Below are 21,990 nucleotides of genomic sequence, written 5' to 3'. Positions count from 1 at the left end.
CTGGGTTTGTCTCATCCTTGCCCTGAGGAGGTGTGAACTGCCTCTCTGTTCTTGGAGAGTTTTTGCGTGGGCTTGCTTTAAGCCATGAGGGTACATTTTCAGCCTCATAACTATATACGTGAAATTATAACCTGTAACCTTACTATAACATTACTGTAACAATTACTATAACATCACTATAACAACCATGCTCAGTGCATTATGGGCCTTCCAAAGACACCCAACATGACAAACTTTGAATTGGATACCACACAGTCATTTTATAAACATGAACATGGGGGTGAAGGGTGTTCCCCCGAGGTACAGAGTGTCACAGGTGCCTCTGCAGTCAGGCCTCACTGCACACAGCACTTAGTGATGTCATCTCCAGCAATAAACAGCACCTGCTTGCTGGACACCTGTTACTGGTGACCAACTCCCTGGGCTCCTGCCAGGCCTTTTATATCCACTGCAGATTCCTCAAAGACATGTTGTCTTAAAGAGACAGTACTTTTTTTCACTTGCACTTTTTAGAAATCAAGCCAATAATTCCTGTAGAGAGTTCCACACCTTTCCCAGCATGTGGGCCAAGTCCATTCAATAAACACCAACAAAAGAAACATACTTAAATACTTTCAGTAAAACCTAGACTAGATGGGGTGTGAACAACTTTTTTTTATTTGGTGGGTGATAGAGTTAAAAATATAATACCAATTGAATATTTCTTTGAATAGTTTTGTACCATGACTACTTTTGTCCACTTTTAATTAAGTGAGATAAATGCACTTCCACATTTGACGTTTTATTCATGCAATCCATAAAACACCCCTAGTTATCTGGTACTATCACACTACATAGTTTTGGTCTCTTTCTATTACTATTGTCCCATTGAGCTGGCTGGCTCCATGTAGCTGGATGCCTTCCGATAGAGCCACTCATTCTCTTTTAGAGCTCCTGTCCAAGATGGGAATCTGTGCAGGAGGAAAATCCCCTGGAAGGCTTTTGTCTATTGCTCCCTAGTGTGGTGAAAACCCTTTTGGGAAATGTCTTTCATGCATTTTCTTGTTTGACTGTGGGAGCAGCTCTCTGTCTTGGGCTTGATAAAGCTTGTCCCTGGGGTTCGTAGCCAAAATGGTTGCTTCTAACCTGGAGAGAGAGCAGCAGAATCACCCAACATCTCCCATATAGTTTTTCTTTAGCTGCCCAAACTCCATGATATACATTGAGACACTGTGAAATGGTTCCTTCCTTCCAGATTGCACCTTCTTCTGAGAGAGAGAGAACAGCTGGGATCTTTAGAGACCCTGGTACAGAACATGGTGCTCAGTGGACTTGACTATTAGATTTTGTACACCCACCCTAAGTTATGTTAGACAGCGCACACTTTATACATTAAAATATAAACCATAGGCTGTGCTTTTTTGGGAACGGGGGGAAGGTATGCGTAGAAATCTGTGTTGGGGGGAAATAGAAGAGGAGTGTCTGCTGGTGTATTTTTGGTGGGAAAGGTAACGTTGGGGAGGCTGTATCTGGGGAGGGGAAGGTGGGAGTGTATGGATCTGCATTGTAAGGTTACCCTGTGACTTTATTTCCAATTAAACACAGTTACTTTTGACAATGTGTCATTTTTATTTGTGGCTTCTAATCTGACCTCCTAATAGATTCACACACATTCTGCACAAGTATCTGAATAAAAACAAACTGCTTTGGTTTCTTGCTGGACTGGGAATTCCTTTGAATGAAGAGCAGTTTCCATTGGGTGTAACCCTGAAATCCTGAGCCATGCTATAGGAGACCAGAGAGGGTGTTTGGTGGAGATGCAAGGATACTATCCAGTTTGCTATGCTATTCCTTTCCCCTATACAGAAGGGATGAAACAAATGTTGAAGGGTAAGAAAGGTTGTTGTCTTCTTTCCAGACTCATCTGCTGCCCACCCATTACATCTTGTTCATTTACTGGTCCAGTCTTAACCTTGAAGTTTGTTACATTTATTGGTGTGTCTGGCTCAGCAGCTACTTTCTGTAACCCCTGTCTCCAACAACTCTGTTGTTGCTTGAGCCCTGATGGCTTTGCAGGGGCAGCATTGGAATTTAAGGGTGTGAGACAAAGCGGATACGTTGAGAGTATGCCAAGTCCACAATGTAAAGCACCAGGTTCACATAAGTAAATATAGCAATCACCAGTTGGCTGTCCCAGGGGCATTTGCCCTGGGAGCACGGGTAGGGGCGCCATGGGGACCCATACTTACTATCAAAGCAGAACACTGGCCAGATCACTGCTGCACTCACATACATGAGGATGGCCATGAATGTGTAAATGACCACAAAGCGCTCAAAGGGGCACCGCAGCATTGCTGTCCTTCCCGTGACATTGAAGGCCACTACCACCACTGTCACCACAAAGCAGAAGCCATAGACAGCCACACACCATTGGGTAGCCACATAATTGATGTACTGACTGTCATTTACCAGTGCCCCAAAGATGATGCAGGCCACAAAGGCCTGGACAATTTTCAAGAGGCCAGATACTGTGGCCATGTAGTTGGTCACCTGTCCTGGCTTGGCTCTGGTTAGAAACACCTCCACAGCATAAGCAATGAACATGAGCCCTGCAAAGACACTGGCTGCTATGCGGAAATCTCTCACCTTGCAACTGATGGAATAACAGCCAAACTGGGCAAAATAGAGCGGGTAGATCACAGCCGCAGTGATGGACATGAGTGTGGCCAGCATGGCAAAAGCAGCTGTGAAATTTCCCCAGGAGATGCTCAGGCAGCTGTGGAGACGAGTGAACTCACAGGTTATTATAAAGATGGTGACAGCAAAACAGAAACACCAGACGAACATGCAGAAGGTGCCATAGGCTGCACTAAATCCCCCCTGATGGGCCACCAGGCTGAACGTAGTACATCCAAACGCCACTTGCAACAAACGGGCTATTCCCACCGGGGATGCCACTGCTGCTGTGTTCAAATACGGCCCTCCTGAGCTCTCCATCATCTGATCAGAGCAGGTAACAAGGCAGTTGGAGACCCCAAATCTTCCTTTCAGGTTAGCTCAGTTCTCTATCCCTCTGCTAGAATCTTCGCTGAGCGCGTATTTCTGGCAGCCTCTCAGAATAGCTTCATTTTCCTGTAGTAAGATTATTGACTGGTTCTGTTTTCAGGCTGAAGGTAGCAGAGAGCTATGAAGATCAGCTAACCCAGCGGTACCAGGCAGGATCTGTGAAGATTCTCTTACTCTGTCTTTTCACTGTCTCTTCCTTCAGTCTCTAGCATGGTCGCTTTCTCCTTGGTGGCTGACATTTTATTCCGTTTTAGCTCGGCAGCTGTAGTGCTCTGCTTTAGTGCTGTAGGAACGCAGCAGTATAAATAGCTGGCTATATTAAGAGTCCTGGAATGGAGTGAACTCTGTCCTCTGGAACTATGATGAGCTGGTGTTAGTTACACTCAAACTGTGGACTCCATCAGGGGTTCCTGATTAACAGCCTGCATTTCCTCTACCGCCTGTTTTGTCATTTAAGCACTGACCGTCTGTCAGCATTCCCAGACCCTGCAGAGGTCTCAGATCCTCTTGGGGAGAGTGCTCAGATCCTACCACACCACAGAACCTGGAATTTGGTGTTGCAGATTCAATGGCACCAGATGGGTATATGGATCTGGTGGGATCACAGAAGCTGTGGGAGAGAGGGGTGTGTGGACCCAATGGCACAACAGAGACTAATTAATTTTGCTTCATTTGATATTGGGCACTAGAGTAGTTTGGCAAATGGCCAATGCTATTGTGGTGGGTCCCGTGCTTTTCCTTGGTGTGGTGGGTCAGGGGGCTGCCCCTGCCCCTGTTCTTGAGCTCCGCTAGTACCCTGGACGGGAAGAAAAGGGGAGCAGGGAAGGGACCCAGGTCCACCTCCTACTCCGGTCCCAGCCCCTTCAGCTTCGCAGGCTTCTTACCCTCTTTCCCCTTGAGCAGGGTTTCTCTTGGTCCTCTGTGCTGGGGAAGTCCCTCTGCCCTGCCTGGGCAGGGTCTGCCTGCCCCAGTACTTTGATCCTATGGTCAACACCAGTCATCTCCAAACTACAGTCAGCTCTCCTTCCCTTCTCCTGTCTGACTGAAGCAGGGGGGGTTTATTAGGTCTCTGGCAGGGTCTTAATTGGTTCCAGGTGCTCTAAGTAACCTGTAGTCGCCTCTCCGTAGTCCACAGGAAATAAGGCTCTGATCATCCTGGGGCTTCTATACCTCCCATTGAGCAGTCTCCTTCTGTATCACAGTAGTTAGATGTAGGCCAGGGTCCTGAGGGGCAGCATCCTGGGGCGGAGATAAATGTTTCCATTGCCATTATGATCTGATTCTGTTCTGTGCTTGGCTCCAGCAGCTCTCTTATCTCTGGAACATTATATTCAATGGCTCCTACCAGCACATGCAGGTCTTTGACCCCTTGGATGGGGTTCACTGATCACTGGGATGCTGAATCTAGTGTGCCCTCTTGGCTTGGGATGGAGGTTTTCTGATCTGTGGAATTTCATGCCTGGTTCTTGTCTCACTGAAGTTTTGTTTGTGCACTGGATGTAAGGGAGTGGAGGAATATGTATTTTATTTACTTCCTTAAAGTGAAACAGGTGGTAGATAAATTGCATTTTTAGTCTTAGCCCAGAAAAGCAGAAAGGGTTAACCCTACAGCAATATGGGGATATTTGTCACTATAAGGTATTGCTGTTGTTTTGTCCTGGACACCAGTGTCAGCCTTTAGTATGGGAACACCTTTAGAAATGGGTTGGCTGCTCTCTATCTTGCTGTGTCCTGTCCTGCTCCTTCCTTTCTCTCTTACTTTAACAGTAAAGTGCAGGTTCCTAGAGCTTTGGGTGACAGGAAGGACTGCAATTGGCAAAATAGGACTAACTTTTGTTCTCCTACCTTTGCAGACTCCCCTTGTCTTAACTATTGACCAGGTGCTTGAAGTGCCCACAGTAATTATGGCAATATTCTTATCCCCTATTATCAAAGGCTCAGAACTTTCCAAAAAAGCCATTTTGGCATGTTTTTCCCCAGGGTTGGTCTTTACCCGAAGGTGGATTATATTTTATGTATTGTAATTTTTGAAAATTTTAAAACCCCTGCAGCAATTTCAGAGTGATGGAAGAGAGACAAAAATATACAAAAAATCCTCACCCAACTTTTTTAGACCCTGCCACAGCCAAAAAATGAATAGCTGGAGAGTGAAGCTTGGCCTGGACATAGTCCTCAGTAAGAGCTAGCATGTACTGAACATGCTCTAAATAGGTATGCACAACTAAAAGGCCCTGGTTTGCAATTGGATCTATGCAAGTGTGTCTTCGTGTGTGTATGGAGCTCCATGAACTTCAGAGGGAGTCTGTTCACTTGCAAGAGTCCATCTGACTAAGGTTTAGGGCTCTAGTCAGTAAAAATGCACTGATTGGTTGAAAGAACTTACAAGCTGTCCTGATGAAGCCTGTGAACTCCCAAAGTATAACTCTTGTAGAGCAGGAGTTCCCACATTTTATCATGACAACAGAGTGGCCTATGACCATCTATGAAGCCCTGACTTCTTGGAATGCAGCCTAAACTACCATCAGATAAAGTCATATAGAAAGGTGAGAGATGCTGAGATTGTCTCTTACTAGGTGTCTGTGCAGAGCCAGTTCTGATTGGGCCCTTTTTACTTTAGGCACTACAGCAGTATAAATAAATAATAAGAATGAATTTTTTCTGTGAGAGGCTCCCTAATTCCTTTCTCTCCTATAAAGATTTCCCTGAGTCCTTTCTCTGGACTCCAGTCTTGTGTCCTATATGGTGTTTTATACCATTGATCACAACATTCTTTAAATTTCACTGGAGCAGATTGTCATTCTTCCTGGCTGTTCATTTTCTGTTTTTTGTTCTTTTCAGCCCAATGGACTATGCTTTGTTTGGTTAGACTCACGGCTGATAGGTCTCCAGGTTCCATCTATGGGGTGAAGCCCAACACTGGAGTCATGCTCCTTCTGAGTACTGGTTAATCACTTGTCTCGTATACTGGTGCCATTGAGTGGTTACTCAAGTTTTGTATGAGTCCAGAGAAAGCACTCTATTCCATCTCTTCTTGTTTTCAAGAGTTCTTGATGTTATTCATTGGATGGGGCTGCTTCTGAAGCCAGTTCTATAAATTTATTTTGGTTCCAGACATGTATGTTGTGTGTCATTGTTATTCTGTGAGTATCACATTTCTTACATTAGAAAGGTTTTGTGTTTCCCTGTGTAGAATTTTTCAAAGCTGTTCAGAGCACCTCTTGTTTTGTTACACTTATATTTCTAATTACGTTGTCTGTATTTCTGGCTCCAGCTGTCTCTCTGAGCTGGCATTTAGTGTAAGTAGAGTGGAGACAGAGACTACTCTTCTTTTGAAGATCAGGGGACATTTGTATTTCACAGGAGAGACAGCTCAGGGCCAGAAGAAGCAAAGATGACTTTGAGCCACATTTTCATTGCCTGAACTTTTGGGTTGGTTGGGGACAAGTGCAGCCCCCACAGCTATTCAGATTTATGGGTGCCCTATGCAGTCTGCATTGAAGCCCAGAATCTTCATAGCACTCAGCACCCTGGATACTCCCTCCCCAGGACATCTCCCCATACACATTATGCTATGGGATCAGAGTAGGGTGGCTGGATGCTGCTCTTGTGCCAGAGAAATTCTTCCCCAGCCTGTTGCGATTTCTTTAAATCCCTTCTGTGCAGCATATAGGGGGCCAGAACTGGCCCTTGAGCTTATACACTTTCTCATTGTGAAACTGGTAGACATGGCTGATTTCTAACAGGAGTAGGAGTAGGCAGGATATTTTACCTCTGAATTTGGCACTAGTGTGACCACTGCTGGAATACTGTGTCCAGTCCTGGTGTCTACTGTTTGAGGAGGATGTTGATAAATTGAAGAGAGCGTTCAGAGAAGAGCCACAAGAATGATTAAAGGATTAGAAAACATGCCTTATAGCGGTAGACCCAAGGACTGTAATTGGAATGATCTTAACAGAGAGAGAGTTAAGGGATGACTTGATTACAGTCTGTAACTACCAATATTTAATAATGGGTTCTTCAGTCCCCCAGAGAAAGGTATAACATGAACCAGTGACTGGAAGTTGAAGCTAGACAAATACTGAGTGAAATAAGGTGTAAAATTTTAACAGTGAGAGTAATTAACCCTTGGAACAACTTACCCAGCGTCAAGGTGGATTTTCCATCACTGACAATTTTTAAATCAAGTTTGAATGTTTTTCAAAAGGATCTGCTCTAGGAATGATTTTGCAGAGGCTTGTGTTCTACAGGAGGTCAGACTAGATGATCAGAGTGCTTCCTTCTGGCCCTAAAATCTATGAATGTAAAGATTTTTAAACACTTAATATTTGAAACTCTTTACTTCAGTTTCAGCTCTGCTCATAGTCTGGAACTGTGATCCTGTATTAATCAGTGCCATAGGATGGTGAATTCTGACTACCAAGTTCTGTAACTAGACAGTGCATTACATCCTTTCCATTCCAGAAATAACAACAAACATACTACAAGGGGAACATTGGAATCTAATAATAATTATAATAATGCCAATACTGCCCTCTCCCACACATGTGATCAGAAGAAAACCCCATCCCCAGGAGCAGTATTTAAAACTTTACTAAGACATATGAGCAGTTCTCCGCTCAGCCCTTATAAATAGCATTTACATATTAAAATAAATATGCCCACATTGCCATAGTAGCAGGAGGTTTTTTCATTATTTAAAAAAAATATGTTACAAAACAATATCATTAATTTTATATTTCTTGCTTATTTTTTTTAAAAATAAGTAATAAAAAAGTCATTTTATAAAATAATAAAAAAGTAAATTGAGTATAAGAGTGTCCGTTCCTAGCACATGTCCTTGGTTTGTACATTATGATACATCATGAGATGTTGACCTCTAGGAAGTCATGTAATCCTTCACTTCTAATTGGACAAAAAAATCCAGTGCTTTTTTCACCATATGTTGTAAGTCTATGATGTGAAACATTCTCAGCAAGGGTAAGAGTCCTTTTAGCTCTTGGGAAGGGTTCTCAAAGCTGGTGTTTATAGCATTGCTGCTCCCTGCTTCAGGCCACCTTGTGTATCACAGAAAGAGATTCTGAACAGCCAAGACTAGGCCCTGAAGTTTAGAGGTAATGAGTTTCAGTCAAATGGTGTAAGCAAGAATCTGTTCTTTTTTTTTTTCTTGACACACACTAAGCGTGCTTGTGAGTGTGCATGTGTGTAAGTGTGCCTGCATGAGAATGGAGAAGGTTAAAGAGTTTGGGAGAGAAGCTTAGAGCCTCCCCTTCCTTATCTGATCATTCTGCCCTTTCATAGAGAACCCTTTCTAGCTATCACTGCTCAGCATCCCCAGAAGTTTACTGGGCTCCAGGCCCTGTTGCTGTGCCATCTTCTGAACATCAAAACCCATGTGCATGAGGAACTGGATCACATTCATCTCCTGCCCCGTGAACTGGTCCCGGATGGTAGGGCATGAGGGGTTACAGTGGGGCCAGGGACAGCTGTCAATCAGGTGGATTGGGCAACCCTTCAAAGGGGCTTTCCCATTTTTGTTGCTGTCATGCAGGCTGCGGTCCCAGCAATGCAGGGCACGGGGTAACGAAGTTCCTTTCACCTGAATGTCTGTCCAGTGACTGCAAAATCAAACCAAAAGATTGTATCAGTGGCTTAGGGTATCAGTATTACCATATTCCCTTTCTTGCTAATTCATGACATTTCATAGACTCCGTGAAGAGAGACACTTACTTGCGCGTAATGATCTCATGAGACAAACAGGCTGGAGCAAAACTAGCACTGAAAGGAAAACACAGATCAGGTATGGTGAGAAGGCAAAAAGGTGACTCATCTCACAGATGATTTCTGCCCCTGTCCTGGAATTGGCTAGAAGTTCTGCTGTCCCTGGCATGATGCTTGGATACCACAGTGCTGGGCATGATATAAGAATCTGAATAGACTAGAACAGGGTGGAAGTTTCAGAAAATGGCACGTTTCCATAGCCTTATTGGTTGGGTGCATTTATAGGGGCTCATAGGTGCTACAGTGACTCCCATGAATAGCTGATCTAGCATGAAGCGTCTAAGACATACGAGAGGTTTCATGTCATCCTTTCACCTGTTGCCGGGGTGTTTTATGATCAGTGTCTCTTAAAACACCCCTGTAGAACTCTGTTCCTGCCTCATTTTTTTTCAGATATGTTAAGAGCATGTTTCCTGATGCAGATTAGGTACAGATACCAAATAAATCACATTGGTATCAAGAGAGCCATTGTGAACTTCCCACAAAACAGCTTATGCAGGACTTCTCTTAGGGGGAAAAACACCCCAGCTTTTCCTACCGCAGTACTCACGTCACATCCTTCAGGGTATTTCTTAGCTCCCGGCCCAGATTCTGGATGTAGAGCCACTGCCCCTCCTGGACAGGCTGTCCAGTTAGGTGCACATTATCTACTGTGAGCTGGGCCTCATCAAAGAGCCATTGCACCACAAAGACTGGACCTAGAGGGGAAAAGAATTGGAGAGAGTCTTCATCAGGTTAGCAGCAGTAAATGAAGGAACTGCCCAGGACCAATTTCAGACTCTCAGGCAGGTAGGCCTTTCTTTTTGCACTTACATCGAAGAGTGGGATAAATTTTATAGCCAAAAAAGCAATTCCATTCCTCTCCCTCTTTAAACTGCAGTTTGCAGCGTTCAGGAACAATGCCATTCCAATATCTGAAAGATATAGCAATGGTGGGGTTAGTGCCATGGTGCCATGCAGTCTCATTCTGCTTGGAATATGTCCTATTCACTAGAACACTGGGGCGTTTGCTGGTTGCAGTTGGAGAGTCCTCTGTGCACGAATGAAGCAGTGAGTGCAAAAAACCGTGCACAGAAGAACAGAGCTAACCTTTCTTGATTCAGCTGGAAGGCAAGCAGGTCTGAACAGTACTATTTAATCAAACTTGACTTATAAATGAGAAGAAGGAGAGCTGGCATTTCATTAGCCAGTGATACTCTCTGTTCTGGAGGTGGACTGGCTACTCTGATAGGACTTTTCCCGTCACTTGCTTTTATGATCCTAGGGTATGGCACCTTCCCCTAAATAACAATCAGATACTCAGTGATGGGAGCATTAGAGAGATGGCAATTTCAGTTTATTAACAGCAACATTCTTCCCTGTGTCTGTCAGGTCACATCAATGTATTGTGTTACTCAATACAGTGTCTGTAATGTCACACAGTCTCGTGAATATGCCTTTGAAATGATGTTTTTTTTCTTTATAGGTAGAAGCTCATTAACAAAGGGTGAGGCATGTGATAGGTATCTTATAAATACAAAAAGGACGCAAGGAAGACAGGAAGAGTGTCAGAGCCCCGCCTCAGGATTTCGCCTCATCCTTAGCTCTTGGGGAAGGGTAATTTAGAATAGTTTATTGTACCTGATTCCTCTCCTAATAGCTTCTGTTGGGGCACAGGTTATGGTATCAATACAGTCAGTTCTGCGGTACTGTTTATTATCCAGGAACCAGCCAGAATCTGCCAGCCCTCGGACCTGAATCCCTTGATAACCCATCTCCTCCAGCTGCTCTGCTACTCGATCCACATTCAGAAGCACCCCAGTTCCCCCAGCACTGCAATGAGAAGATCACTAATTCAGTTACAGACCTGACATTGTTGCAAGACAGCTACGATACATACTCCTTTTACAGTTTTGATGCATTGAGCAATTTGACCAGTCAGTAAGGGCATAATCTAGTCACTAGTCAGCAAGTTATTTCCTCACTTCATAAATTCTCAGAAATAAAATCAATGCTAACTAGTTCAGCAACCAAAAGCCATCCATTTTATTTTCTTCTTTCTGGCATAGCTCTTTCCTGTTATTAGCAAGAGCTTTGGCAGCTCAAAATAGAAAGACCCTGAAATTTGGAGACAGAATTTTGCATCTGTTTCTATTATTGTCTAATATTCTTTCCCCATAAATAAATTCCTCTGAACCAAAAGCCAGTATTTCTACATCATTCCCTATTGCAGCTCTTACAGGAAGAGGCTGAGAGGAGTATTTGTGCGAGCTTTCCCCTACCAGTGCTTCTGCCTCACTCCTCGTAGCACCACCTGCAGGCAGTGTCTGGGAACTAATCTCCCATGACTAATCTCCTGTAAAGACAGTGCTCCATTGCAGTTGCTCTTTCATATTCTTTATCTCTTCATTGTAGGACAATCTTATGCAGACACTTACCTGCTTCCGGCCAGGAGTAGTACCTTTGCATTATTAAGGCCTTTTCCCACAAGCTCCTTTACTACCTCTTGTATTATGAGGGCTCCCATGAAGGCATATTCATCTGGAAAAGAAAGAGTTCACCATCAATAGGACTGTGATGTGTAGGCTAAAACTTTGCTGAGGAGGCTTCCCTCACTCATGCCCATCCCACAGTTGCTCTGAGGTGAGAGACAGTAGCTGCTTAACTGTTGCACAGCAACACTGAACAACAGGATAGGAAGTGAAAAAGAATATTATAGCCAATTGAAACTACAGGGGAAATTTAGAAACGGAGAATATTTCATTATCTCACTTGGAATTTGGCCAGGACACCAGAGCTAATGCCTCTGTTCTTGCAAAAACTGTCGTGGGCACCCACAAGTGGTCAGAATATCAATTTCACGTCAGTGGAAAGACGACACATCCAGCAGCACAATGGCTGACAGTACGGCATTGGTTCAAGCACTGATTCAGAGGAAAGCATATGTCCTGCTGAATTACTAGTACTACTTCATGCAGCACCTTCGGGCTGATGCTCCTCTTAGTTACACCAGGCTATATCAGGAATAACTTGACTAAAGTCAATGGAGATTTATCCAGTGTAAGTGAGAAAATAAGCCCCCTTGAGTCTTCTGTAGCGGTCTCACATCCAAGTACTAATCCTGGTTATCTTTTAAGACTCATCATATCCTGAGGTGGCATGATTCATCTGCAGGATGTTAAAGATCTTTAATTTTATCTGCGTAAGGAAATGTCCATCTTTGTGTGCCAAGGAGACATCACAATGTTGCACTGTTGTCACAGTGACATTGTGTTGATCCAAAACCAGTATCATCAGGCAACAGCATCATATTATATTATAATGCACAGGTTTTTGTCTTGCAGGCCAAATTGCAAGCAGCTTCTGCCCAACAATGGGTGAGCTTCACATCCATTTGGGACAAGAATGAGACTGAATTCATTACACTTATCACTGAGGTCTGCAATATGAGAAGACACATTACAAGCCATGGTGCCCCAGCCACTCCATTTAATTTGCAGTATATGCAGGGTGGGAGAGGCTTATCTAAAAGGAAAGGCTGCTTCAGGAACTCCAGGTGCAACCTGCAGGGACTAGATGTGCATCTGTGACATCCCTGCATGCAGGGGCTCTGAACCATGTCCCTGCAGGATGTGATGAGGGGAGAGGGATGTTTTGTCTGGAGGTTACTTGTTATTCTTTCCTGCTTCTCAGCAGGAAAAAGCTTGTCTCTCATTCGAATAATTTCAGAGAAATCAGGCCATATCCTCTAATGTGTGATGACTGTCTGGCAGCCAACCTATTGGCAGCACTCACTTTTTTCAGATTTGGAAGAGGCACCACTCCAAACATCACTTGAGCAATAGGGGATGAAACTGCAAGAGATGAGAAGTCTGTGAGCACTCATTTTCCCTTGACATACACGGGGTGAGGCTGGGGTCAAGGAACTGGAAGGAAATCCTGCGAAGAAGGGAAGGGACCGGTTTTTTGTTCAATGAGATGCTTATACCACCCCCTTGAATACTCAAAGGAAGGATTACCTCCAGAGGAGTCAGTTACAGTTGCTTTTTTTTTTTCCTTCTGGATGTTACCCTTTTTACTGAAATCTTTTTATTGATCTAATTGAGTAAGGCTACGATTTAATCACGGGTATTTTTAGTAAAAGTTATGGACAGGTCACGGGCAAGAAACAAAAAAATCACTGTCCGTGACCTGTCAGTGATTTATGCCATAAATACCTGATTGAATCTTATGGGGGGGGTGCTGTGGGGGTGGAGCCCATGGCACCAGCTGCTGGGCAGGGGATCCCCAGGGGCCCATGGCACCAGCTGTGGGGGGGAGCCCCAAAGGGCCAGTGGCTGCTCCGGCTACTGCCGGAGGAGGAGCCCTGGGGGGCCAGCAGCTGCTCCATCCGCCACTGGGGGGGAAGCCCTGGGGGGCCAGCCTCTGCTCCGGCCGCCCTGGGACTGTCAGGAGCTGCGGCTGCTCTTGCCACCTCCAGGACTGCTGCTCAAACAGTCCCTAGGCCCAGCTGCATTGGCCCTGCTCAGATGGTCCCAGGGGCCACCAGAGCAACAGTCAGCGTGGCTGACTCCAGGGCTGGGGCCGCTCCAATGGTGGCTGGCTCCGGGGTCGCCTGAGCGGCTGGCTGCAGAGCCACTCAATCAGTGGCCATTGTGGCTGTCCCCAGGGCCTCCTGAGCAGCTGGCTTCGGGGCCAGCTGCTTGGGCAGCCCTGGATCAGCCGCACTGGCCGCTACAGAAGTAACTGAGGTCACAGGAAGTCATGGAATCACTGACTTCCATGACCTCCATGACAAACATGGAGCCCTAATTATGAGGCATCATGCTCTAGAGCACAAATCTAAATTCTAATCCTGGCTTTTCCATTGACTTGGGCAGCGTTGGGCAACTGCTTTTCTTTGTGCTTCAATTTCCCTCTATGTAAAATGGAAGAACTCACCTACCCTATGTAATTGCTAAGTATTGTTATTAAATGTCTCTGCAGGAATGGAACTATTTTTCTATCTCTTAGCTTTTTGTCCCCAGCTGCTGCAATAGAAATTGTCACCTATATCCGCTTCTCTTCCCCTCTTGCAGCACTGCAGTCCAGAGGGTCTATGTATAAGCACAAGCAAGCCAACCTCCCCCTCCTAGGTCTCCCCTCTGAACAGAAGTAGCCATCCAAAGCTCAGAGAACTGTCAGGCACATCACCAGCCACAGGACCTGATATGGTATTTCCCAATTTATTCCTTTGGGGGATATCCTCTGGGATCTCCCCAGTTTTTCTTGACGTTTATCATTAGACCAACCTATGCCTTCAGCTGAACTGGACACAGGTCACTCTGGACCTTGTCAACACCGGTCCTGGGAAAGCTGAAGTGGTAGACAGAGAGAACAATATAGGGTTTTCCCTTTTACCAAGGATTAATTATGTTATCTGCCATAGTAGCACTCCCTGCTCTTGCTGTCCTAGGAAGCAATAGACCATGTTTGCATGGTCCACTCCCCATTCTTACACCACGTCTGGGGTATAATCCCTTCCCTTTTCCTCTCATGGTGCCTCTTTGTACATAATTTTTGGAATATAAACTTGTTCCCCTTGGTGCCCCTCCTTACACCATGTTTGCGTTCCACCAGTGCGGATTTTCTTCTGGCTGTGATGACAGGATCCCAGTTCCTGCAGGTGGATGAAAAGAAATATACAAACGCTGTTCTCAGATTTTAAAGCAATAGGAATGAGCCTGGTGTGGGGGCTCTGGCCGTACAGAACGGGAACTTACACTTTGATAGCCATTGGTGAAGTGGGAGGAAAAAAGAGAAATGTGTCTGTGCCTACATCTTGGTGGATGTGATTTTCAGCCCTTGATTCACATCAGACGTGAACCCCAGCACTTCAAGAAGCCTTATTACCTCATGATGAAGAGGCGCTGTGGCACCTACTTAAAAGTACATTCTTCCTGTAACCCCTAAATTCTGGAAGGTAAATTCCAATACTAGCAATTATAGGATTTGTGTGAATGAGAGAAAGAACCTACATGTACAATCAGCCCTTGGCATAAACAGGGCAAGGGAAGGTAGAGACCCCATAATCCTGTGCTGACTCAGTAACTCTGGTCCACAGACATGTGGAGATCCATGGTGTTACCTCCGCCTTCTAAGCAGTATTAAAAGAAAATAAAAATTCATTAAATGCTTCCCTAATCTTACATCTTCACAAAGGCAATTGCAGTATAGTAGAACCTCAGAGTTGTGAACACCAGAGTTACAAACTGACCAGTCAACCACACACCTCATTTGGAACCGGAAGTACACAATGAGGCAGCAGCAGAGACAAAAAAAAAAATGCAAATACAGTACAGTGTTAAACATAAACTACCAAAAAAATAAGGGGAAAGCAACATTTTTCTTCTGCATAGTAAAGTTTTAAAACTGTATTAAGTCAATGTTCAATTGTAAACTTTTGAAAGAACAACCATAACATTTTGTTCAGAGTTACGAACATTTCATGAACACCCTCCGTTCCCGAGGTGTTCATAACTCTGAGGTTCTACTGTACATGCCAAAGGAATATTATGCAGTGATGAATGGGAAGGAAGGTGGGGCCTTCACAAGGCCATATGGGAGGGCAGGTGAGGCCCAGAAACTCACAATCTGGTTTCGCATCTACAGCAGTTTGGGGCCTCCAAGTCATAGGACCAGGCCTATCTGAGATAGATAAACCGATCCAAGTGAATTACATAATAGTGTGTGTGTGTGTGTCCCATTGTGAAGGCCTCTCCCCTAAACTACAGTGAATGAATTTCTTCTGGAAATTTGACAGGCCAAGATTATTGTACAAGAATTTCTAAGAGCCTGTTATGATGATTACCCCTTTAAGAACAACAGATGAAATATTGAAGTCCAAAGGTTCCAGTGAGGCTGGCCAAAGAAGTAGGAGAGACAGAGTCAGATTCTGGCCTCCACTATGACCCATTTATACCATTCTAGTGATGTAATAGAACCTCAATGGCCCTGATGGAAATTCCTCCAATGCAAGAGCAGTGTAGAGCTGATGTGGGCAGCCCTTCATCATTCTCCTGTGCAGTCCCCAAAGTAGAGCCATGCCAGGGAGAGAGCTGTGGTTGGTGTATTGAGAGCTGGATGGGGAGTGGCCCAAGTGCAAAGTACTCCAGTTATTTCCATCTGCAGCTATGTCAGCTATGCAAAGCCGCCATAAATTGAAGCACCCCCTAGGACTACTCTAATTTATGCTGGGAGTTAAGCCACCTCTTAGAGAAGCTCAGAATTAGGGAAGTGAAAATGTGATGTATATAGCTCACCTTTGCTCCCCACCTCCTGTGCTGTGCCTTCTGTGCTGTGCCTCCTGAAAGGTGCAGCATTGAATTTGGCCCACAGTCAGGGAGCAGTGGGGTATGAAGCTCAGCAGCCAGAAAAAGGAAAGAGGGGAAGGAAGGTTGGTAATCTGTATTTCTAGGCATTTATCTGATGCTTTGAGCATCAAGCATCATTCACCCCATTATACAGAGGGAGAGAGGTGAAAATAAAAATAAGATAAGGGAAGTCACCAAACAACAAGAATAGGAAAGCATTTAAAGAGAAACTGATGTAATTGCTTCCAGTACTACAAGAAGCTAAGCACAAGAACCCATATCTTCTGGTATGATCTACTTTCCACTACCCAGCAGCACGAAGTAGATGGATTCTGGCTGAAAATGGCTAACAGAAAATTCCCCTTGTGGAGGGAAATTCCAGTTGGCATAAAGGCAGCTGAGGCAGTGCCTGCATCAGGTTTAGGCACCATGTTAGGAGATGGAGGACGGCTATCTTTCTCTTACGACAGTGCCATCGGTTAAAGCAGCACATCAGCTGCTCTGAAACTGGAGCAGAATCAGGGAGCCAGTTGTGGATCGGCCCCTGTCCTGCACTGAGAGGAGTTTGGGCACAGAGAAAAATTGCACCTAGATTCACTAAATAAGAGTATGTACCATTAAACGTCAATTTTCAAAACAGATTCTGCTGCTGGCTTTGAGTGGCTCATCCATTATGGGCAGAATTGCTGACTAAGGCTCAGGTCTTTCAACATGAGGGTAAGGGTCTCAGAGGGAAGAAATCTGTGTGAGCATCTCCTTGCAGAGATCCCTTCCACCGCATCCTATTGGCGGTGAGGAGTCAGGACAGTGTTCTTCCCTAATCTTGACAGATCCCCAGAGAACAACACTGATCCCTGGGGATCTTCAGGAAGTCAGGGCCATCCACATGGTGGCACTGTCTGTCTCCCCTGACTCTAGCTCCTTGGCATATTAGAGCCATGTTACCATGGTGGTCCTCCTGCCATAGCTCCCTCTGGGACCTCAGAGGGAGAAGAAAGGGAGGGACCCCCCCCTAGAATATTGTATATTTGATTGATCTACACAGGGCTGGAGGAGGGGGGTGATATGTAACCCGCAACCGACCCACCCGGTGTAGACCTTGGACTACACTTTGAAAGACTCTTGTCTCCCATGTGGTCCCGTAGGGCAATATATAAATCAATGATACTCCTTTATCTGGGATGTGTACAGTACTGGTCATCCCATCTGTAAAATGATATTGCAGAATTAAAGGGGGTTCAAGGAAGGTTGACATCCCTGCAAGTGTACATGCATACATGTATATGTTTTCATGTTTCTGCGAGAGCATGTGCATATGTATACTAATTAATGGCAGTGTGTATGCATGTACAGGCAAATGCACATAAGTGACTATTACATTGTGTTACTATCTGAAGAGGAGCAATTATGGGGAAGTGACAGTGTATGTTGTGAGGAACTCTGCTACACTACACTACAAAATCTGTGTATCCCCCCTTTCTTTTTGTCTTTTGTTATTATGTGTAGAGGGTAGATGTAATGTGTAATGGTGTTTCTACCCCCTGCACAGAAAGACTTACCAGTTTTGGTAATGGGCCACTCCTTGGAGCTCATCAGCCTCCTCATTGTATCATAACGGGTATCACAATTTTCTCTGTTAAAGCAATACCATCCCCCTGGGTCATGAGGAAAAAAAAATCAAGTCAATTCCTTGCTGTCATTTTGTTCAGGGAAGGAGTGGCAGAGTATCACAGAGAGAAAGAGATGAACGTGTACAATAGAACATGGGATTTCCAGGCTGAGATGAATGGTGCAAGCAGTGGGTAAAGGAAATAGAAGAAAGAAGTAGTTGGATTAAGAAGCTCTGATTAGGGTCAGGTGGGTAGTTAGGATGCCAAGAAATGCACTAAATTGTCAGGCAGCCGAGGCATATGACAAAGTGATTGGGTTGCGTGGAAGGATGGAGACACTGGTTATGCAGAAGGCAGCCAGCACACACATTTTGCACAGCCTTTGAAGAAAGCAGCTGGATAGCTCTCCCCTACCCCCACCTCTTCATTTACCAAAAAAGGCTAAAAAGCTTGACCTGTGCTTAAATAAAAAATAACCCAGGCTCACCTTCCAGGAACAGCAGCCACCTTCTACTGCCTTTTGATTCTTTGAGGTAGTAGCTGAAGAAAAAACAAGCAGACAAAGCAGCATTAAATTCATTAGGCAGACTGACTAGCTTAACCACAAGCTCTTTGATAAACAAACTCATTATAATATCAAGAGGGTTACATAAAATATTTGGTTAAACAACAAGAGTAAGAAACAGGAAGACTGTCAGAAGAGCTCCAAACCCTCTGATCAAAGGGCCTTCCCCGAGATCCTGAGCCAGGCAGATTGGCTTTTATCTGTCTCCAAAATAAATGCATTAAACAAATTCCTAGAATTCCTAAGAATTTCCAGGCAGGAAAGAGTTATTCCACCTGTTGCTTGCTGTGTTTTTAGTAATGACCACGAGGTGGAAGCAGAGTTTGAGTGCTAGACAAAAATGTTCATACTTTGTTTTAATATACATAAAGCAGGAATAGGAGAGGGCCAGCGATCATAATAATAAATAATAATTGGCACTTCTCTGGCTTCTTCCAGTAGAGGATCTCAAGGCACTTTACAAAGTGGGTAAGCATTATTATCCCCACTTATACACACACAGATGAACAGAGAAGAGTGCTGGCTCCCTGAATTAACTACCTCATGCTGGTGAGGGTAAAAATAAAAGAGGGATGAAGATGAGGGTGATGAAGATAATGCAGAAGGAGTCAGGATCAAGTAAAATAGCCCCAGGCAGCTTTCTTTCTTAGGACTGTGTCCCCATGTCATCCTCTCCACCCCTGTGTCTGTGAACTTCTTTGGCTGCCTTTGAATGTGCCCTTAAATGCTTCGGATTCTAATGGATTTTGGAAAACTACTGATAAGTTAAAATGAAGGACATTGACCCTCCCTTCCACACCCCACAGCCTTCAGGGTTGGGAAGCAAGCACAGAGACCACTGTCCCTGCGAGGGATGTGAATGAAGTAGCTCTAGTAAAGTGAATGAAGCAGGATGGGAGATAAGCATGGAAGAGATGAAGTAAAGGAAAAGGACCGGAGCTGGAGAAGCAGGGGCGCGTGGGGTAGGTCATTCCCCAAGATCTCTGGGGATGGTTCTCCGGCATCCCTTTCAGTCCGCAGGAGCCCTCCAAGGAGGCCGCTCTGGGGCGCAGGATAATGCGGTCAGAATCGTGAAGCCAATCGTGGGGAGATGAAAGGGCCCCTGTAGTGCGGGAGAGCAGAGGGGCCAGGACTCGGAACTGAGGCCGGCTGGGGGTGTATCGGGAAGGGCTGCGCTGGGGGCTGGTCGGGACCAGGCTTACCCCAGGGTCAGGGGAGGCTCGAGCTGGTTATGTTCTGGAGAGGACCCCAGCCCCGCACTCACCCTGCCGGGCTGCCGTCATTGCAGGTGACCGAGCTGTTGAGCAGGAGATGGAGGCGCAGCTCGTGGTGCAGGTTCTGGGCCGAGCACGGATACAACGACTGCGCCAGGCTCTTGATCTGAGCCATGAAACTGTCCATGTTGCCTTCCACGGCGGTGAAGTCCAGCGGGAAGCTCTCCACGGGCTGCCCGGTCGCTTCGCTCCGCTCCCGGGCTGCCGCCGCAGCCGCCGGCTGCTGCCCTCGCCGTCTCCAGTTCTTCCTGCCCTCGCCACCGGGGCCCCAGTGCAGCAGTCCCAGGAGCAGCAGCACTTGCACGGTTCCTCTGCCCATCGCGACCCGGAGCCACCTGCGGGGGAAGGAGCAGAGGAGTTGGGCGCACGGACGGGCTCTGCCCCCTGCTCCGCTCGGCTGCAGACTGGCGGGGGCTCCGGGTCCCAGGGGAACTAGTCCCTGGGGGCGGGCAGTGCTCCGCGGGCTCCGTCTCCCCCGTGCTGGCCGGAGTTGGGGTCTCTGGCCCGGGCCTGCTCCCGCTGTTCCCAGGGCAGCGCAGGGTCTGGTCGCTCCGCTCAGTCCCGCTCCAATGAGCGGCGAGGGTAGCGCCTGGGCGTAGTTAGCGGGGGCCGGCGACTGGTGCCCGGGCTCTGCGGCGGGGCTCGGGGGCGCTCGGCTTTTCTTGGCGCACGGACTCGCCTTCTCGTCCCAAACCACACGCATGACAGAGGGGCACGGGGAGCCCGCCGGGGGCGCCGCCAGCCCGGGCGCCGCGTGGGGCAGCAGCCGGCCAGCCCCGCCCTGCCCTCCGCCCCTTGGGATCCAGGCGGAGGGGGGGCTTTACTGTTTCCTTGCCAGGAGATTCCGGCCTTTGCTCTACCGGCTCTTGCCCCTCCTCTCCCGTCCCGTCCCGTCCCGTCCTGTCCGGGCGCTGCGAGGCGATGCGCAGCGGGGGGCAGCAGCGGCTCCCCGAGCCAAGGGGCGCTGCGCTCCAGGGCGGGCTGAGCCCGACAGGCCTTTGAAGTGCCCCGCGCCCGCCGCCAGGCCCTCTGTCCCGGCGGGCTTCTTTGCTCTGGGAGAAAGTGCCCAGCCGCGCCTCACCTCCTGTCCGCGGCTGGGCTCGCTGCGTGGGGCTGCGCGCCCGCCCCAGCCCCGCGAGCAGACTCACGGCCTGGGACATTTCCACGGGCTGCTTCTCCAATGGCTCCTGCCCCCTGCCAGGGCGCTTCTCTGTCCCCTGTCCTGCCGCAGTGGCTCGATCTGTGCCCCCTTCCCGGGGCTCTCTGGCCCTGCGCGGCTCTGAACTGCTCCTCCCACTCTTGCACGCTGGCAGGGCTTGCTCGAATGAGTGTGGCAGCCCGATCCCCATTCAGGAGCCGAAGGATTCCCCGGCTCTGGATGTTTGATTGGAGTTTGAAACAAAGGCCTCAATGTTCAGGACTGTAGGGGGTGCAGGCGGCTGCTCCCATTGCTCCTCTCTTCCCGCCAGCACCTGCCTGGGGAACAGCGGGGCAGAATGAACTCCCCGCGTGTGACCCAGGAGCCACCGGCCTCCCCTGGCCTGGAGGAACGTGCCGGGCCAAGGCTCTGGGGTAGGGTCCAGAGCTGGGGCTGCAGAACTCACCAGGCTCTGGAGCGGAGGCTGAGGCCAGGGCAGACCCGGTTCTGTCTCTGGTGCTAGAGCTGAGCAATCCAGAGTGCTGCATGGAGTGGGACCCCTTCAGGCCCTGTGCCTGGAGTCTCTCTCCTATGAGATGGGGTCATGGAGGCTGCTCTGCTGCACCAGAGCTTGGGGGAGAAGAGAATGAGCTTGGTGAAGGTTGAGATGGGACCCAGGACAGGTGTTCCTGGTTTTCAAAGGAGAAAGAAGCTGCCTTTGGTTAGCTCCAATTCTGCCCCTCTTGTGTCCTCCCTAAGGGCCTGTTATATTCCCCAGGGTTTAGATGTGCAGAGGAGGTAATTTGGTCCTTTTGGAATTTCAAAGGAAAACACTTGTTGCCTGGAAAAGCCACCCAGGCTTATATCTGAGAGATGGAATCCCTCCTCCAAGGATGGTCAGTACCTCTTTAATTATTGGTGAGGGTGGCTCCTTTGTCTATTTCACTTGAAGTTATCCCAATAGCACCCCCAGAATTTTTTCACCTGGTACACAAAACAGAACCTCCTCATGCCTGTCCCCTCCCCACAAGGCTCCTCACTGCCCCTCTCCCGGCTGGCTCCCCTGGGTGGGCACTAACTGCAGCTCCCCATACTTGTCAGCAGGTCTTGATGCACTCTCTGAGCGAGTCCTGCAAGCAGAGAGCTGCTGGAATTGGGGCAAGGCCACGCAAGGCCCTAGAGTGCGGTACCTGTGGGCAGGAGCTGGCTCTATGGCTGCATTGAGGAGGGGCAGAGCTAGCCACCCCCC

At 47.2% G+C, this 21,990-nt stretch overlaps 2 protein-coding genes across 3 annotated transcripts; both read right to left on the bottom strand.

The window, feature by feature from the left end:
- Window positions 1–2,070: 2,070 nt before the first annotated feature.
- Window positions 2,071–2,979, bottom strand: MYADML2 (myeloid associated differentiation marker like 2). The gene has a single exon (XM_077834308.1). The coding sequence runs from the start codon at window positions 2,977–2,979 to the stop codon at window positions 2,071–2,073; it is 909 nt and encodes a 302-aa protein (XP_077690434.1).
- Window positions 2,980–7,611: 4,632 nt separating this feature from the next.
- NOTUM (notum, palmitoleoyl-protein carboxylesterase) lies at window positions 7,612–20,776 on the bottom strand. 2 transcript variants are annotated; one of them, XM_077833281.1, is made up of 12 exons: window positions 20,685–20,776; window positions 19,594–19,938; window positions 18,252–18,304; window positions 17,714–17,809; window positions 14,401–14,461; window positions 12,598–12,656; window positions 11,241–11,343; window positions 10,444–10,635; window positions 9,637–9,737; window positions 9,374–9,521; window positions 8,773–8,820; window positions 7,612–8,660 (listed from the first exon to the last, which is right to left on the bottom strand). In XM_077833281.1, the coding sequence occupies exons 2-12, from the start codon at window positions 19,920–19,922 to the stop codon at window positions 8,354–8,356; spliced, it is 1,497 nt and encodes a 498-aa protein (XP_077689407.1). In that variant the 5' UTR covers window positions 19,923–19,938; window positions 20,685–20,776; the 3' UTR covers window positions 7,612–8,353. The 2 variants fall into 2 exon arrangements, with proteins under 2 accessions (XP_077689407.1, XP_077689406.1); XM_077833280.1 differs by lacking the exon at window positions 20,685–20,776 and having other exon boundaries at window positions 19,594–20,306.
- Between the last annotated feature and the right edge of the window lie 1,214 nt (window positions 20,777–21,990).

This window comes from Eretmochelys imbricata, chromosome 14 (assembly GCF_965152235.1).
Source record: "Eretmochelys imbricata isolate rEreImb1 chromosome 14, rEreImb1.hap1, whole genome shotgun sequence".
Taxonomy (NCBI): Eukaryota; Metazoa; Chordata; order Testudines; family Cheloniidae; genus Eretmochelys; species Eretmochelys imbricata.
Note: the sequence above shows the minus strand (reverse complement) of the source record. Positions and strands in the feature narration are given on the sequence as shown.

Bases quoted from the DNA above. Each gene is read 5' to 3' on its own strand.
- MYADML2 (XM_077834308.1), bottom strand. From the start codon at position 2,979: ATGATGGAGAGCTCAGGAGGGCCGTATTTGAACACAGCAGCAGTGGCA.
- NOTUM (XM_077833280.1), bottom strand. From the start codon at position 20,306: ATGCGTGTGGTTTGGGACGAGAAGGCGAGTCCGTGCGCCAAGAAAAGC. The intron at 18,305-19,593 runs GTGAGTGCGGGG...TTTTTTCTTCAG, and splicing joins AATGACGGCAGCCCGGCAGG to CTACTACCTCAAAGAATCAA. The intron at 8,821-9,373 runs GTGAGTACTGCG...TTTTCCTTTCAG, and splicing joins AATACCCTGAAGGATGTGAC to TGCTAGTTTTGCTCCAGCCT.